Raw genomic sequence first — 16770 nt, 5'->3', positions numbered from 1 at the left:
ACACTGTAAGTCTAATCTAATCTAATGTCCTGTGCCTGACAGCTTTGCAGGTAAATGCAGCCTGTAAAACATGATTGTACTTGTATTGAGTTATTAGCTGATAGGTTTAATGATTTTACAAAGTTTTCTTGAATAATAATCAACTTATTTACAAAGACTTTTACATCAACCACATTTGATAGCTCACTCTTTTGATATCTCAAGAGCCATTAATTGGAAGTTCTTGACTGATTCTGCCTCCCAAATTCCTAATATTGTTTTCCTAGAAATCGCCAGGATGGGGCACCCCTTCAAAGTTGCAATGTTATCTGTGGCCTTTGTTTCACATCTGCAGTGCATCACTTTGAGTACGCAATTGGTAAACAAAATGATTTTCGACCAAATTATAGAACGCAACCATTTTTAACATGTGACTACTTCTCACACTTTTTTAATCTGTAGTGAAGGTTATTGCATCATACATAATAACAGCATTATTACTAATTATAAAATGATTAGATTCCTGACTGATGTATGCCAATTAAACATGGGTTAATCTAGAAGCAAACTACATTGTCACAGAATTACCATCATGATGATTACAGCCAGAACAATATAAAATGTGTCAGGTGCTTGCAATGCCTCCACCTTGATAACTGTCCCTGGTCTCAGTCCCTTTTATGCACCTCACATTTACAGTTTGCATTCTCTCTTTCTTTGTTCTTTTGTCTGTAGTAATGTTTTTCACACTCTTCCAATGACCACCCCATTGAAATGAAAATTTGGACTTTGCCAAAGCTTGAAGGCAGCAACTCTCAGGTATCTTCCTAACTAGACATGGATAGTGACTGTGAATCAGCTATTTGATCACTACAATTCTTGATCAGTTTGTCCATCATCACGTTTAGTGTCATAAACTGGAATATGACAAAGTCCTGGCTGGTTTTGCTTTTTGCTCCTTTTCTCCCCATTTCTGCACTCTAAAGTGAGACTGAATCATTGTATATGAGCTCCTGTCCTGGCGTTGGAATCTAGATCGGAAATTAAATCTGGGACTTTGTGATGGCCTACCCATGGCTACTACTTGGAGCAGTCAATTTTATATCATGGACCCCAGAGAACTCTGAGTTCCATTCACTGATTTGCCATCCCCTGTACATTTTAGATCGTGCTGTTCTCCTTTCAATTCCAAATTGCCAATGATTTGACTGACTCAAGAACCAGTCCTTAATTCAAACTCACCTTGAAGATCTTGCTTTGTTTCAGTAAGACTGTAAAATATCTTGACTGTGCCAAGCTCATTTTCCAGTGGACATTAGTCACTCACATACTGCTAACTGTAATATGGCACCAAAGTAGTGGCCACAAGATCGATTGATTCTGTGACTCGAAGGACTTGTTGAATAAATGGAAGGGGAAGGGTGGTCATTTGTCTGACTTCACTGGACTATCTGGTTTCTGGTTGGTCTGTCCACTGTCCAGAAATTTGATTTTAGGTTCACTAACAATGGAAGTAGTGACTGCGAAGATTATCCCTCTGTCGGACAGTGACCATGTGCCAATTGTGTATCTCCTGAGAATGTGTGTGTTTTGTACTCTGCACAGTATATGGCATCAGAGAAGATCAAGGTGACCTTACCGAGATGTTTAAAATTATGAACAATTTTGACATGGTAAAGAAGGATGTTCTGTTTCCACTTTGATTCTCCTAGTTACTGACATACCAACAATTTCAGGATTGTCAGCAAGAGAATGAAGAGAAGGATGAGGAGAAATATTTTTACTCAGTTGGTAGGATTTGGAATGCACTTCCAAAGGAAAGCTGTATGTATGTTTGAAAGTGATGAAGTTAGGGGGCTATGGAAATTAGCTGGGTAGCTCTTTCAGCAGCTGGTGGAGATATCATGGATCAAATGGCTGCCTTCTGTACTGTAAAATTCTATAATTAGACTCAAAAGTCTCAATCCTTGGAATGTGTTGTAGTGAGTAAGGAATTAGTATTCCTTTTGGGCCTCTTATCCCTCATCCCTATGTTCACTGTTTGCTTGTTACCAGCCTTCCATTGTCTTCCATAAACTTGCATTCAAAACACTACTTCCAGTATCAGAGTTTGCACTAAATCAATTCTAGTTTGGTTTTAAATGCTCTCATCTTTATGTTTAGACCCTGAAATCACGTTGCCTCTCCAAGTTCTTTAACTAGCTCTACACTCCATCCATTCTTGTTGCTTTTCCATTCAGGGAAATTAGTAGTATTGGGCTATTATATTGGTAATTTTAGTGGGCTGGTACTCCTGAGACAAGACTTTAAATCCCACCGTAGCAGCTGAGGGAATTTGAATTCAATTACTTTAGGAATGAAAAGCTGATCTTATTGAAGATGATTGTGAAGCTACTGAATTGTTATATAAATCCATTGGGCTCAGTTCAGGGAGGATAATCTACCATCCTTACCCAGTCTGGTTAATATGTGACTCCAATGTGACTGGCTCACAACTGTCTTTGGAGAAGGTCTGGCAAGCTACTCAGTTGTATTAAACTGCCACAAAAAAAGTCAGTTCAGACAACTGACAAATCACCCAAAGGCTGGCAGTGGCTCATTAGTTAGCATTGTTGCCTCATCACGCAAGGGACCTGGGTTCGATTCCAGCCTCTGGCAACAGTACAGACTCCACAGACATTGTCCCTGTGTCTTAATGGGTCTCCTCCCACAGTGGAGATATGTGCAGTGCAGGTGGATTGACCATGCTAAAATTGTCCATGGTGTCCAGGGATGTGCAGGTTCGGTGGATTAATCATTGGAAATGTAGGATTATGGGAATGGGGTTGAAGGATGGGTTTACATAGGATGCTTTTTAGAGGGTTGGTGTAGATTTGATGGACTGGTGAATGACCTGCTTCCACATTGTAGGGATTCTATGATTCGGCATCAAGCTCGACACTAGAATCTGCAGACGCACCCCTGCCCAGGCCTCCTAACATTGAGGGGTTTGAGCCGAAAGTGGGAGAACAGTCATATAAACTGTTCAAGCACAAAGTTGTATTCGTCTTTATCATAGCTTACAACAAATGTCCTGGACTCTTCTGTCAACAACACTAGATAAGTTCTCTCCCACAGGAGGACTGAACCAGCAGAGGTGGCCACAGTACTTTAGAATTGGAAGAGTGGCCTTAAAAATTTTCAACCTTGACTGACTCCTCAAAGCCTCCTCACATCAGCACCAAACTTGAAGATTGTGGTTCCTCATCCTGTGGAACCTGGGACCAGGGGCACAGTTTCATGATCAAATGTCTAAAGTTTAAGACTAGGACGAAGAGAAATTTCTTCACTTATATGATCAAGTCTCTGGAAATCTCTGTGCCAGAGGGCTTTGCATGCTTCATCATTGAATACCTGGGAGGCTAGGAAAGACCAATTGTTGGTTTCTGAGCATCGTGAGATATGGGAACGAGCAGGAAGGTGGGGTTGAAACCCAAACTCAAACATCGATCAATTGAATGGTAGGACAGAATCACTGGGTCAAATTGTCTACTCCTTTATGATATTCTTGTTTTGATCAACAACAAAGCTAGATTTGCACAGACCTTTGCACACTGACTTCTCAACTGTACATGCAGTTTATGGGGCGGAGCTTCATGGAATAATTATAGGAGGCCAGACTTTAACTGCATAGATTTGGCTAATGACTCACTGCACATACACCATATGATGTGGTCATGACACACAGACCAGGTGCTCCCTTTCCCCACAATGAATAGTGTGTACTGGCTGACATACGAAGACCAGATCTCCCTTTCCCCAGTGTATAGAGACATTATGGTGCTGGCTGATACACCAGAACCAGGTGCTCACTGTCCCCAGTGTGTAGAGACATTGTGGTGTTGACCGACACTCAGGACTAGGCGCTCACTGTCCCCGGTATATAGAGACAGTGCAGTACTGACCCTTACTCTAGGACCAGGTACTCACTGTCCCCAGCGTATAGTGGCAGTGTCACTGTCCTGAATGTATAGAGACTGTGTAGTACTGACCCTTATTCTAGGACCAGGTGCTCAGTGTCCTCACTGTGTAGCGACAGTGTGGTACTGACTGACACACTAGGACCAGGCGCTCGCAGTTCCCAGTCTATAGAGGCAGTGTAGTACTGAGCCTCACTGTCCCCAATGTATAGAGACTGTGTGGTACTGAGCCTCACTCCAGGGCCAGGCGCTCAATGTCTCCAGTGTATAGAGACAGTGTGGCACTGACCGACACAATAGGTCCAGGTGCTCACTGACCCCAGTTTATAGAGACATTGTAGTACTGACCCTTACTCCAGGACCAGATGCTCAGTGTCCCCAGTGTGTAGAGACAGTGCGGTACTGACCCTCACTCCAGGAACAGACACTTCCTTTTCCCAGTGAAGGCATTAGAAGGGAGGCACTGTCCAACTTGACAGGAAAAGAGGGACCTGACTCGATGCCAAAAATGGGTAGAATTTAATTTTACTTCAAACATAAATAAATTTTGGCATAGTTGGCTTTCTTTCCATCACCTGATAGTCGTGGTTTCACCCTACATGCACAATTTCTGTCCAGCTGGCAATACTCGCATAGGAATAAGTACAGAATTATTCATAAAATTACATCTAATGTTGGATTTTGAGATTTTTGGCATGTACAGTGTTGGGTAGTTGGGTCATATTAAGCTTCAAGGCAAAGGTAAATTAATGCCAAGTTGTTCCATAAACTGCTGCAGACTTTGGCCCTTACAATGGACATGTTGTGATTTGTTTGGTGGGTGCAGTGTGGATCGTTCTGCTTCCATGAACCAATAAGCCTAGCATGTCAGTAGCATTCAGCTGCCCCACTTTCAATCTGTTTTCTGTCTCTTTCAAAGTTGAAGCTGGCCACAATGGGGACTTTGGATTAGTGTTAATTAAAACCATGATAATTCAAATTGCTTATCACTGCCTGTGATATTGAGGAATTGATGATTGGGACATGTTGAAACATTGCCGAAATATATGTGGGAGTGGGAAATTGCTTTCCTAAGAGAAATGCTTAGCAATGCAATCAGAGATGCAGCCATTATTGAAAATCTGCAATTTTGAGTTGCAGGTACAATGTGGTTGTGAATTGAGGTGACAGAATGCCACCATCCATAGAAGTTCAGCTACATGCAGATATTAAAGTTTGGCACTTCTGATTTGTCTTGTTCTGTCTTCGTGGCAATATATAATCCTTATCCAGTGAAACTGTTTCTCCCATGAGCAGGATCTTGTTTTCTTGGTATTGGGTATACATAGCCGCCAAATGATACTTGCTAACCCGTTATGGTGTTGAGCATTAAGAAGTTCAGGCAAGGTTCTCATTGTCTGTTCTGAAAGGAATAAATCTTTGGACCAAAATATTCTGACTAAATTTAATGAATTTCTTCTCACAACAGCAAGATGATAGAAGATGCTGAAAATGTAATAATTGAAGGAAGGAATGTACCAAAGATTTAAAAACAACTCCTTTTGGGGACATATTTATTTCTTGCACAAGTTAGACCGAACTGTTGCATCAAGCAAACTTTTTCAGACCACCTTGGTGTAAAATTAAGATGGGTGGTACAAATTTCAGGTTCAGACTTCGGATCTCCAAACAAGTCTGAACTGGAATAACAAGGTTTATGACGTGCCATGGGATTACTTTTGTGTGTGTGATTGTGCTTTTGAAACCTGCAACTTGTGAAGTTGGGCGTTAATATCTTGGCGTGCCTTTTTCCTGCCAATTTTCACTTCCATAGATAAGCAGCCAGAATAATTATTCTCCAATCTGTTAAGCACACTTTCTCATTTCAAGCGGCTAGTCTTGATCTTTAAAAAATGAACTTCTGAAGCAGCATCGGCACAAATGGTGAATATCTGATTTGAGCATATCTTCAATTGCCAATGTAATTATATGTCCAGTTGTATGTAAGGTTATTATTGACAGTGAAGCAATTAATTCATCCAGACCTAAGAATGGATTGTTTTAAATCCAACTTGTCAACTATTATAAATCATGACAGCCACTGTTTTCTCCAGTTTTGTCATGATAGCCAGTGCTTTTACAACATGCGTCCATGGCACTTTGTGCTGACTTTGTTCACACTTTGTCTTCCCACAGACCATAGAATCGAACTGGAGGTGTGGGAGGCACAACCTGCAAAGAATCCAGTGTCGGTCAGAAAATAGCAAAGGAGTTTACTGTCTACAGTACGATGATGAGAAAATAATCAGTGGTCTGAGGGATAACTCTATCAAAGTGAGTATTTTCATTAATGTGTTCTGTTGTCTGGCAAAATGGCAACTCCTACAAATAAAACTAGCATATACAATGCCAGTTCTGAAAAATTATGTTGAACTGGAAACGGTAGCCTTGTTTCTTTCTTAGCAGATACTGCCAGACCTGCTGAGTCTTTCCAGCACTTTGTTTATATATAAGTATTAATATTCAGTATGTTTTTATTTCCCCTGCAAAATACTGCTATGAATACTCAGCCTTTTCTAGTATTTTAATCTTGCTTGAGTTGCTCACTCCATGTTCAGCTGCCTGCTTTGTCAAGGTAGTTGAATTTGCGTTTGTCAGTCTAATTGATATGAACTGTAAAATTGACTTATTCATTCCTGATGAAGGGCTTTTGCCCAAATCGTCGATTTTCCTGCTCCTCGGGTGCTGCCTGACCTGCTGTGTTTTTCCAGCACCACTCTAATCTCCATCCTCTGCAGTATCCACTTCTGCCAAGTTAACTTTTATACCAAGGCAGGAGTCTCTAGAATGGGATTGAGGGATAAATGCTCTATGATGAAGGGATTAGGAGCTTTATGATGGACAAGTTAGCTTCTAACTTGGAGCTTTACAAGAATGCTAGATAGTGTTACACTGACAAATATATGCCAAAGAATAGTTGCACTCTATCAAATTTAAAAAGTTTCATTTCAAGACCTGCTGATTCTTATGCTTTGTTTACAAAGTGCATCAGCCCTCAGCTTTATCTTTAAACAATGTGTGGAACTCCTGGGTTTGTGTGGACCTACTGTTTATAGCAGTTCAGGTTGAAATGTCCCCATGATATTTCTCCCTGATTGCCCACAAGAGTTTCCAGAAGATTAGCTTTTCTTCCTGGGAGACTCTGGAAACCAAGGAGGAACCCAAACCTACACTTAAGGGTCGCTCGACAGTGATCAGGAAAAGCAGGCCATAGTCAATCTTTCCCTAGTGAAATACACTACAGCAACCTAGCTTGGATTAGTTAAATCAGGAATCAATTCTTTCAGGTCAGCAGAGGAACTGCTGGATTATGAGGACAATATTAAATGCTGATTCACCTCCGATACGATCAGTTTGAAGCAATTTTAGATGGCTTTAAGAGTACAAAACAAAATTCTTCATTAAAACATTTTGATCAATAATTATTTTTCTCTCCCCATAGTAATGACTACAGGAACATTTTCTGTGCTGCTGTTAAGGCAAGAAAAATTGGGAAGAGAAAAAAAAATCAAAAATAGAAACAAAAACAAATTGCTGGAACATTTCAGGTCTGGCAGCATCTGTGGAGAGAAATTAGTTAATGTTTCGGGTCTGGTAATCCTTCAGAACTTAAGCTACAGTTCTTAACAGTTTTTACATCGAAACCAGGATCTGTTTTGATTTGACTTGTTTTATTTGTTACAGATTTGGGACAAACAATCGCTGGAGTGTTTGAAGATACTGACTGGACACACAGGCTCTGTGCTGTGTCTTCAATATGATGAGCATGTCATTGTTACTGGGTCTTCAGACTCTACAGTAAGGTGAGGTGCAGCAGTACACCAGCCTATCAGGGCTGCACAATCTGGATTTAGCAATATGTTGCCAGGGTTGGAGAATTTGAGCTACAGGGAGAGGCTGAACAGGCTGGGACTGTTTTCCCTGGAGCATCAGGGGCTGAGGGGTGACCTTATAGAGGTTTACAAAATTATGAGGGGCATGGATAGAATAAATAGACAAAGCCTTTTTCCTGGGGTTGGGGAGTCCAGAACTAGAGGGCATAGGTTTAAGGTGAGAGGGGAAAGATATAAAAGAGATCTAAGGGGCAACTTTTTCACGCAGAGGGTGATACGTGTTTGGAATGAGCTGCCAGAGGATGTGATAGAGGCTGGTACAATTGCAACATTTAAGAGGCATTTGGACGGGTATATGAATAGGAAGGGTTTGGAGGGATGTGGGCCGGGTGCTGGCAGGTGGGACTAGATTGGGTTGGGATATCTGATCGGCATGGAGGGGTTAGACCGAAGGGTTTGTTTCCATGCTGTACATCTCTATGACTCTGACTCTGTTTGACTTCGATATTTGCTCCCTGTATGTGCTGAGGTGATTTATCAACTATCAGGAGATTACAGAACAATCTCGATTATCCGAACATCAATTATCCAAATTTTGGATTATTCGAACAAGATCTCTAGGTCCTGTAAAAACGTTATCCATTATCTGAATGATCCATTATCCGAACTCTGTTATGTGAACAAAATACTCTCTGCCCGTCTCATTCCGATAATAGAGATTGTTCTGTCCACGAACGGTGAATGCTTCTCCTTTATTGTCCCATTCTCACCATCACCCAACAAACTATTTAATTGTAAAAGCGAGGGGAATTTATCTCCTGTTGGGCCAGGCATGACTTCAGGGTATTCCAAAATGTTTTGTGATCAATTTTTAAAAATCTCTTTTCTAGGGATGTTTTTGTCACCAGCATGTCTGGCATTTGTTACCTGTTTCTAATTGTCCTAAAGCTCATGGTTTGCTCATCCATTTCAGACAGCAGTTAAGAATCACCCATGTTACTTTGAGTGTGGAGTTACTTGTAGGCCAAACTGGATAAGGATGGCAAATTTTTCTCTCTGAAGAGCAGTAGTAAGCTGGATGGGTTTTTATAACCATGACGGAGTTTCATGGATGGCATTTCTGAGACTGGCATTCAATGCCAGATTTATTTATTGACTTTAAGTTTTACCAGCTGTCCTGGTGGGATTTGAACGCATAACCCCCTAGTAATAATTAGCCAAGGTCCCCTGTATTAGTCTAGGAACATTACTGCTGCATCACCATCTTCCCATAGTTTTGATATGTAATCATGGTTGATTGAAATAAATAATCAAATAATTTGTTTGCATCATTTGGTTAAGAGCCTGAACCCTGCTGCTTTTTTTCCCAAAGCACCTTGAGAACTGTTACTACCACCGCAGGGCAGGTGCCCTTAGCCCTTTGTTCCTGCTGAAGCACAGGTTGACTGTCATCTCTTTTATAAGTGGCCACTTAGCTCTCCCCAGGGTCTTAGCTGATTGAGATGAAGAGTAATGTCCTCCTGCCCACCAAGATTCCCAGGCAACTAATTAAATGAATGACCAGTTGATGCACTGTTGTAACTGAAGTTTGAAGTCGTGCTAAAAACAAACTGCTTGGAAAACTCTGCAGGTTTGGTATCATCCGTGGAGAGAAAGCAGAGTTAATGTTTTGAGTCCAGTGATCCTTCAGAATTTCTGAAGAAGGGTCGCTGGACCTGAAGGGTTAACTATACTGCTGAACCTGCTGAATTTTTTTCTGGCAATTTCTGTTGCTGGTTCTGATTTCTGGATTTTTATGTTCAAGAATTGCTGTTCGCCAGTCTGCCAGAACTTCGTCTTTTTCTTTACAAAGGCTTTATGTCCGTCTGAGCTCTTGCAATTGGCATCTCATCCAAATAATGGCAAACCCTGCAATATTTCTCTGGTACTACGCTAGGCCATTCACCAAAGTGAGCAACTAAAGTCCTGAAGTGGGATTTGAAGCACAGCTATGATTAGGATATTGAAATAGTTGGTGCACACAGTTCAATTCCTCATCAATGATAATAATAAGAGCAAATGTACTGCGACATATGATGATTCTGCCTCCTCTATGGTAGACCATACTGTGGATGCTTATGGACTTGATTACTACATGAAAACTGGCCACTGATATGAACAGTGTAACAGATCAGGTTCTCTTTGTGCAACATTGCACTACTGTAACAGGAGGGACTTTCTACAGAGCAGAGGAAAAAGCCCCCTCATGTTTATTTTTATGCAGTTAGACTTTTCTTCATCCAGAGTAATGTTATGGGATATGCCCATTGTGAAATTATTTGGAGACAGTAACTGAATGGAATTTGTTTTTTTCCTAGGGTCTGGGATGTTAATACAGCCGAGGTCTTGAACACACTAATTCATCACAATGAGGCAGTGTTGCATCTTCGTTTCAGTAATGGACTGATGGTCACATGTTCCAAGGACAGATCTATAGCTGTATGGGACATGGCCTCGCCGACTGACATCACTCTGAGGAGAGTGTTAGTTGGCCATCGGGCAGCAGTCAATGTGGTAGACTTTGATGACAAATACATTGTGTCAGCATCAGGGGACCGGACTATTAAAGTGAGTTTAAATGTTCTCTCATCCTCCCCACCCTGCCTCAATTTCATTCTCGCTTGTGTGCGTGTGTATCTCCTAAATGAGAGTCTCTGCTCTGTTGTCTCTGTTTCCACCATTCCCCGGCAGCTTGGAGAATTTATGGGCTTCTTTTATTCTAGCACCAGCAGAGGATCTACACCCTTTACATCAACTGTTTCCTCCAGCAATTCGGCCTGACCTCCTCCTGTGTTTCCACACCGTTTGATCTTGTTTCAAATTTCCAACATCTGCAGTTTTTGCTTTTGTTCCCTCTATCATGTTTGCTGCATTACTGCTTTTGTGTGTAAGGAACTGCATGACTAATGTTAATGTTTTAAATAGCTGCAGTCTTTCATGAAAAGAAGCTGGATCATCATCATTTTATAATTTTATATTTTTATCCCAAAGTTTCTCTTTGATTATATTCTCTCTTGGACTGTCAGACCTGGTGCACAGAAACGCTGCCAGGACTTCTGAAATTGCCCTTGTCGACAATAATTTAGCAAGACAAGATTTGAATCTTCTGACCCACTCTAGGTTGTACAGCAATGTGTCTGATGCTTGCCTGATCAATCAAACTCCGATCAGGGGCCGAGCCGCATGACACTTGAATCCATCCTTTCCTGCCCTGGAAACCCATTTAACAGCCTAGACTTCTCAACTGGATCAATTTGCTGCAGCAAGCTGTTTCTTTCAACTATTCTTTCACAGGGCATGAGTAGTGCTGTCCAAACCAGTATTTGTTGCCCACCCCGAATTGCCCTTGAGGAGGTGGCGGTGAGGTGTCCTCTTGAATTGTTGTAGCCCTTATGGTGTAGATATACCCATAGTGTTGTTTAGGAGGGAGTTCAAGTTTTGAGCCAGCAACAGTCAGGAGTCACTGGGAGACAGCGGTCACAGGCTTGGAAGGTACTTGGTGAGTGGTTTCAATATCTTGTCAATGGTGCACAACTGCCACTGACCAGGCACTGAAGTGCTGGAGATAGTGAACATTCAATCGAAGATGCAATAAAAAAAAATTTCTTCCTTGAAATATTTCGTTTTTGATTCTTGATGAGCTGTTGGTAACTTCCAGCATCATCATTTTTGTGTTTCCAATTCTTCCTTAATCTCTCATGTTTGAGCTCTAGAGTGGCAAGATATTTAGATTCTGATCACGTGTTCAGTATTCATTATATACTTGGTGCTGTGAGCTCCCCAGTTTTCCATGGTTTTGTGACATAGTTCTCTAGTTTTCTGTGTTCCTTTCCCTTTTGCCTAAATGTTCTGATATTCTCTGCAAATGTGAGGTAGAACATGCATTTTCACTCAGCAACTGACCAGGGTCCTGACTACACTGTCTGGAAGTGTGATGGAGACAAACAAAGTGCAGATGCTGGAATCTGAAGTAGACAGACAAGAGGCTGGAAGACCACAGCAGGCCAGGCAGCATCAAGTGGTGGAGAAGTTGACATTCAGGTGTAAGCTTTCTTCAGGACTGAAGCAGGGTTACATTCAAAAAGTCAATTTCTCCACCTCCTGAAAGTGTGATTTTGAGGCAGGTTTAATTGGGTGTTGTTTCTTTCTATTTAAATACTCATCCAAGTTCAGTGTTAAGGGAAGAAAACAGGAGATTGGCACTAAGTTAGTACTCAGAGAGCCAGTGCAGATATAGGGGCTGAATGGCCTCCCTCCTCCTCCATAAAATTCTGATAGAATGATTTCATGCGACTGGCCTTTTGTTATACTTTAACACAGCACAGTGTATTGGCAGATTGTCTTATGGTATAGGATGTCACTGGCAATCTCCAGACCTTTCCAGTAGGAGTCACTGGGTTGTGATGAGGACTGGAGGCCTGTGCTGGGCACTTGCTCTCGCTTGCTTGCTCGCTCGCCCTCGCCAGTGGTTTTTGCAAGCTGTTTTTCTGAATAGTGATATGTTTTCTCCATTTGTCTTCATCTTCATCTTCAGAAGCTGGAGATTGTTTTGAATCCCTGAGATTGTGGCTGAAAGCAGAGATTGTATTTTGTTTTTCATTGCCTTTATCAGGGCATGATGTATCTTTTGTGTTTATCCTTGCAGGTGTGGAGCACGAGCACTTGTGAATTTGTGCGTACCCTGAACGGCCATAAGCGAGGAATAGCATGCCTTCAGTATCGGGACCGACTGGTTGTCAGTGGTTCCTCTGACAATACCATCAGGTAGAGTCTTGACCTGCTGAATCTCTGACTGTGTATATGCAATGATTAACCAATTACAAGGCTTGTGGCACGCAGCAGAGCTGTGGAACCAATTAGATAACCCCTAAAGAGGTGGCAGAGGCAAAGTGGGCCACAATGCATCCTCTTGCTATGTGTCACTATACTGCAGAAGATATAGCCATTTATCATGCACCAAATGTGCTTGCCACTCTATTCAGACAGACTTGATCTAATATCCATAACACTAATTTACCATTGTGTTACGTTTCTTGTAGGTCTGCACTGTGTTAAAACAAGTACTTAAGAACCTAATTCAGTCTGCCTATCCTTTCTGTCCACTGAAATTAGTACTGCGATTACATTGTATTCCCTGGTGCCTTATTAGAAGTGTTCATGTTTTATTTGCAAGCATAGAAACTGAGTGTCAGTAGCCTGTTTATTTTGACAAGGGTGTTATTGGGAAGCCAACTGCTGTCCCCTCCCTGGCATCTACACCAGTTTGTTGGTTAATCGTCAAGAGCCTTAACCTCTGTTCAGGTAGCTATCTGCTCCACTTTGACTCGGCATACATAATCCAGTGTGACAGCTGTGCTGAAGGGATGGTGAGCAAGAGCAGTGGAGAATATTCAATGGGTTCTTGGAGAATTGCTGTGCTTGAAGGACAAGTGACTTGATCATGTGTGATTCTGTAAATTGGGCATGCCAAAGCAGAGAGAAGTTTAAATAAGAGGGTCTTGTGGCATGATGATAGTTTCCCTCCATCTGAGCCAGACCTTAAGGACAGATGGGTGTATCATACATGTCTGAATAGGTTGCTTGAAAATAGTTTTAAAAAGCAGATCGAGAATTTATTGCAATTTTGAACATAGTAAAATAATGTAGACTATGTTGATTTGCCCCAGCTTATCTAAGACATTAGAAATATACATTTTATTTATTCATGAGATATAGGCATTATTGCATTCCTAATTGCTTTTCAACTAATCTAGCTGGGCCATTTAAACGTCAGCTGCATTATTGTGGGTGTGAAGTTGCATGTAGACCAGACCAGGTCTGGATTACACATTTCCTCCTCTGTCGGACATTAGTGAACCAGATGGGCTTTAATGACATTCAACAGTGTTTACATGGTATTAGAATAGCTTTTAATCCCTGGTATTTTTTTTTACTGAATTCAACTTTCACTAAATGCCATGATGAAACTTGGACCCATGTCCACAAAATATTAGCCTAAGGTTCTGGATTCCTAATCCAGTGACATTATCACCAAATCACCACCTCTTAGGACCTTGGTTGGATTTTGAGAGGTAATTTGAAAATAAATTTGCAGAGAAGTTATTTCAGTAAATGAGTTTTCAATCGAAAATCAATTCCCTAAGAAGATGGTGAAAGATGTTAGCATTTGAATGAATCAATGCATATTAAATTTTCAGAAAATAACATTTTGTTTACTGAATAGTTTAAGTTGGGATGTGGTTAGGTATAATGTAATTGGGAAGAACAATTATCTTTGGTCCTCCTATTCCTGAAACTTGCCATCATTAAAGTTTTCCTCACATCCTGTCCAAGTGATTGCAGGCTAATTAATTATATGGACTTCAGTAAGGCGTTTGACAAGGTTCCCCATGGGAGACCGATTAGCAAGGTTAGATCTCATGGAATATAGGGAGAACTAACCATTTGGATGCAGAAGTGGCTCAAAGGTAGAAGACAGAGGATGGTGGTGGAGACTGGAGGCCTGTGACCAGTGGAGTGCCACAAGGATCGGTGCTGGATCCTCCACATTTTGTCGTTTACATAAATGATTTGGATGTGAGCATAAGAGGTATAGTTATAAGTTTGCAGATGACACCAAAATTGCTGTGTAGTGGACAGCGAAGAGGGTTACCTCAGGTTACAACAGGATCTGGACCAGATGGGCCAATGGGCTGAGAAGTGGCAGATGGAGTTTAATTTGGATAATTGTGAGGTGCTGCAGTTTGGGAAAGCAAATCTTAGCAGGACTTATACTCTTAATGGTGAGGTCTTAGGGAGTGTTGCTGAACAAAGAAACCTTGGAGTGCAGGTTCATAGCTCCTTGAAAGTGAAGTCGCAGATAGAAGGCGGCGTTTGGTATGCTTTCCTTTTATTGGTCAGAGTATTGAGTACAGGAGTTGGGAGGTCATGTTGTGGCAGTGCAGGACATTGGTTAGGCCACTGTTGGAATATTGCGTGCAATTCTGGTCTCCTTCCTATTGGAAAGATGTTGTGAAACTTGAAAGGGTTCAGAAAAGATTTATAAGGATGCTGCCAGGGTTGGAGGATTTGAGCTATAGAGAGAGGCTGAACAGGCTGGGGCTGTTTTCACTGGAGTGTCTGAGACTGAGGAGTGACCTTATAGAGGTTTACAAAGTTGAGGGGCATGTATAGGATAAATAGACAGTCTTTTCCTGGGATTGGGAAGTCCAGAACTAGAGGGCATAGGTTTAGGGTGAGAGGGGAAAGATATAAGAGAGACCTAAGGGGCAACTTTTCACGCAGAGGGTGGTACATGTATGGAATGAGCTGCCAGAGGATGTAGTGGAGGCTGGTACAATTGCAACATTTAGGAGGCATTTGGATGGGTATATGAATAGGAAGGGTTTGGAGGGATATGGACCGGGTGCTGGCAGGTGGGACTAGATTGGGTTGGGATATCTGGTTGGCATGGACAGGTTGGACCATAGGGTCTGTTTCCATGCTGTACATCTCTATGACTCATGCAGTTAGTCAGATTGTGAAAGGAGAACAAGATGGACTTTGATCTTTTGTTTCCAATCTGGTAATCCTCTTGTTCCTAATGGGCATAAAGTTACACCAAATGAGAGAGAACTCTACAAATGGATACCTGTAAGTAAGAGAACTTACGGTGCATTTGTTCATCCCGTTCATTACTTTCTCATGTGAAAGGTTGCCATTTGGTTTGACCTTCTACCAATGCCAGTTTTATTTTTGTGAAATGGCTTGAGTCTTTCACAGCTTGGCTGCTATCCTGATATCACTGAGCAGGCTCTGTAGGAAGTCATGGTTGCTAAGAGCTGACCCTGAGTTGGCTGTCTAGACTAATGATTGTGGAGAGGGTCATATGATGTTGGGAACATATCCTGTAGATCACTCGGTGAGAGGTAGGTACTGATGACAGGTGATTCCCAAACAGGAAGGAATTCTCTTCACCACGACTGACGCTTCTCACCTTACGATGACACTAGTATTTAGAGGAGCACATCCATTTACTGATATAATTGAAGCATCAACTGAATATAGCAAATGTCTATCATGTTGGCACTCCTCCTTACAGGTTGTGGGACATAGAATGTGGTGCCTGTCTGAGGGTTTTAGAAGGCCATGAGGAATTAGTACGATGCATTCGATTTGACAACAAGAGGATTGTGAGTGGAGCTTACGATGGGTGCGTATAACTCTGAACAGTATTTGAACATTTGCATTTATATTGTGTCTCATTATTTTGGGATGTCTAAAACTCGAACAATATTTTAAGGTGGAGCCAGTACTGTAATATTGGAAAGTGGCTCAGGAAACCCATGCAGGTCCTGCCTACCTGCTCTACAACACCTCTGCAAACTTTGGCTTTCTGTTTTTTTGCTGGCTTAACATGTTTGAATTATGTGAGCCAGGAGCTACAGAGTGCTGCAGTCTCAGTGAATAAAAGCCAAAGATGAAGGTCTCAATCTGCTGATATTGGCAGCCTGCAGTGACCCAAGGAAGGATAACTGGAAGCTCTGATACAGTGAAGGCTTGTCTACCATTCCTCTTCTCTCCCCAGGTGTCTCAATCTGTTGAGAAAGGCAACAAAGACCAAAGGGCAAGACTTTAGCAAATTGCCCTCCATTGCCGCTTATGAAATCAAATTCCTTCTAATCCATGGCTTACTCTCCCCTTCTAGAAAATCTGTGCAGCTCTGAAAAATGATATGGAATTGTATTTGCAATGCCAATAAGAAATCTTTTAATTCAGGGTTTGAAGTCTTTAGGTTTAACTGCCTTGCAAAAGAAATTCTTCCTAACTGCTAACCTAATTATTTGGTATCATGTTTGGTATAGTTTTAACTATCAAATACTCAAAGAAAATGGCAAAGAGTTAAGCAGACAGGATTTATGATGGAGTTTTATAACTCTGTA

General features: G+C 41.5%; 1 protein-coding gene across 4 annotated transcripts in view; it reads left to right on the top strand.

Moving 5' to 3' along the window:
- Positions 1-16770, top strand: part of LOC132823345 (F-box/WD repeat-containing protein 11) — a 182180-nt gene that overhangs the window by 146677 nt on the left and 18733 nt on the right. For all 4 annotated transcript variants that reach the window (XM_060837063.1, XM_060837064.1, XM_060837065.1 and 1 more), the window contains exons 6-10: positions 6114-6251; positions 7662-7780; positions 10168-10417; positions 12495-12613; positions 15930-16040. In XM_060837063.1, coding sequence (XP_060693046.1) covers positions 6114-6251; positions 7662-7780; positions 10168-10417; positions 12495-12613; positions 15930-16040 — 737 coding nt within the window. The remainder of the gene's footprint in view (positions 1-6113; positions 6252-7661; positions 7781-10167; positions 10418-12494; positions 12614-15929; positions 16041-16770) is intronic.

The sequence above is a fragment of the Hemiscyllium ocellatum genome, chromosome 16 (assembly GCF_020745735.1).
Source record: "Hemiscyllium ocellatum isolate sHemOce1 chromosome 16, sHemOce1.pat.X.cur, whole genome shotgun sequence".
NCBI lineage: Eukaryota > Metazoa > Chordata > Chondrichthyes > Orectolobiformes > Hemiscylliidae > Hemiscyllium > Hemiscyllium ocellatum.
Note: the sequence above shows the minus strand (reverse complement) of the source record. Positions and strands in the feature narration are given on the sequence as shown.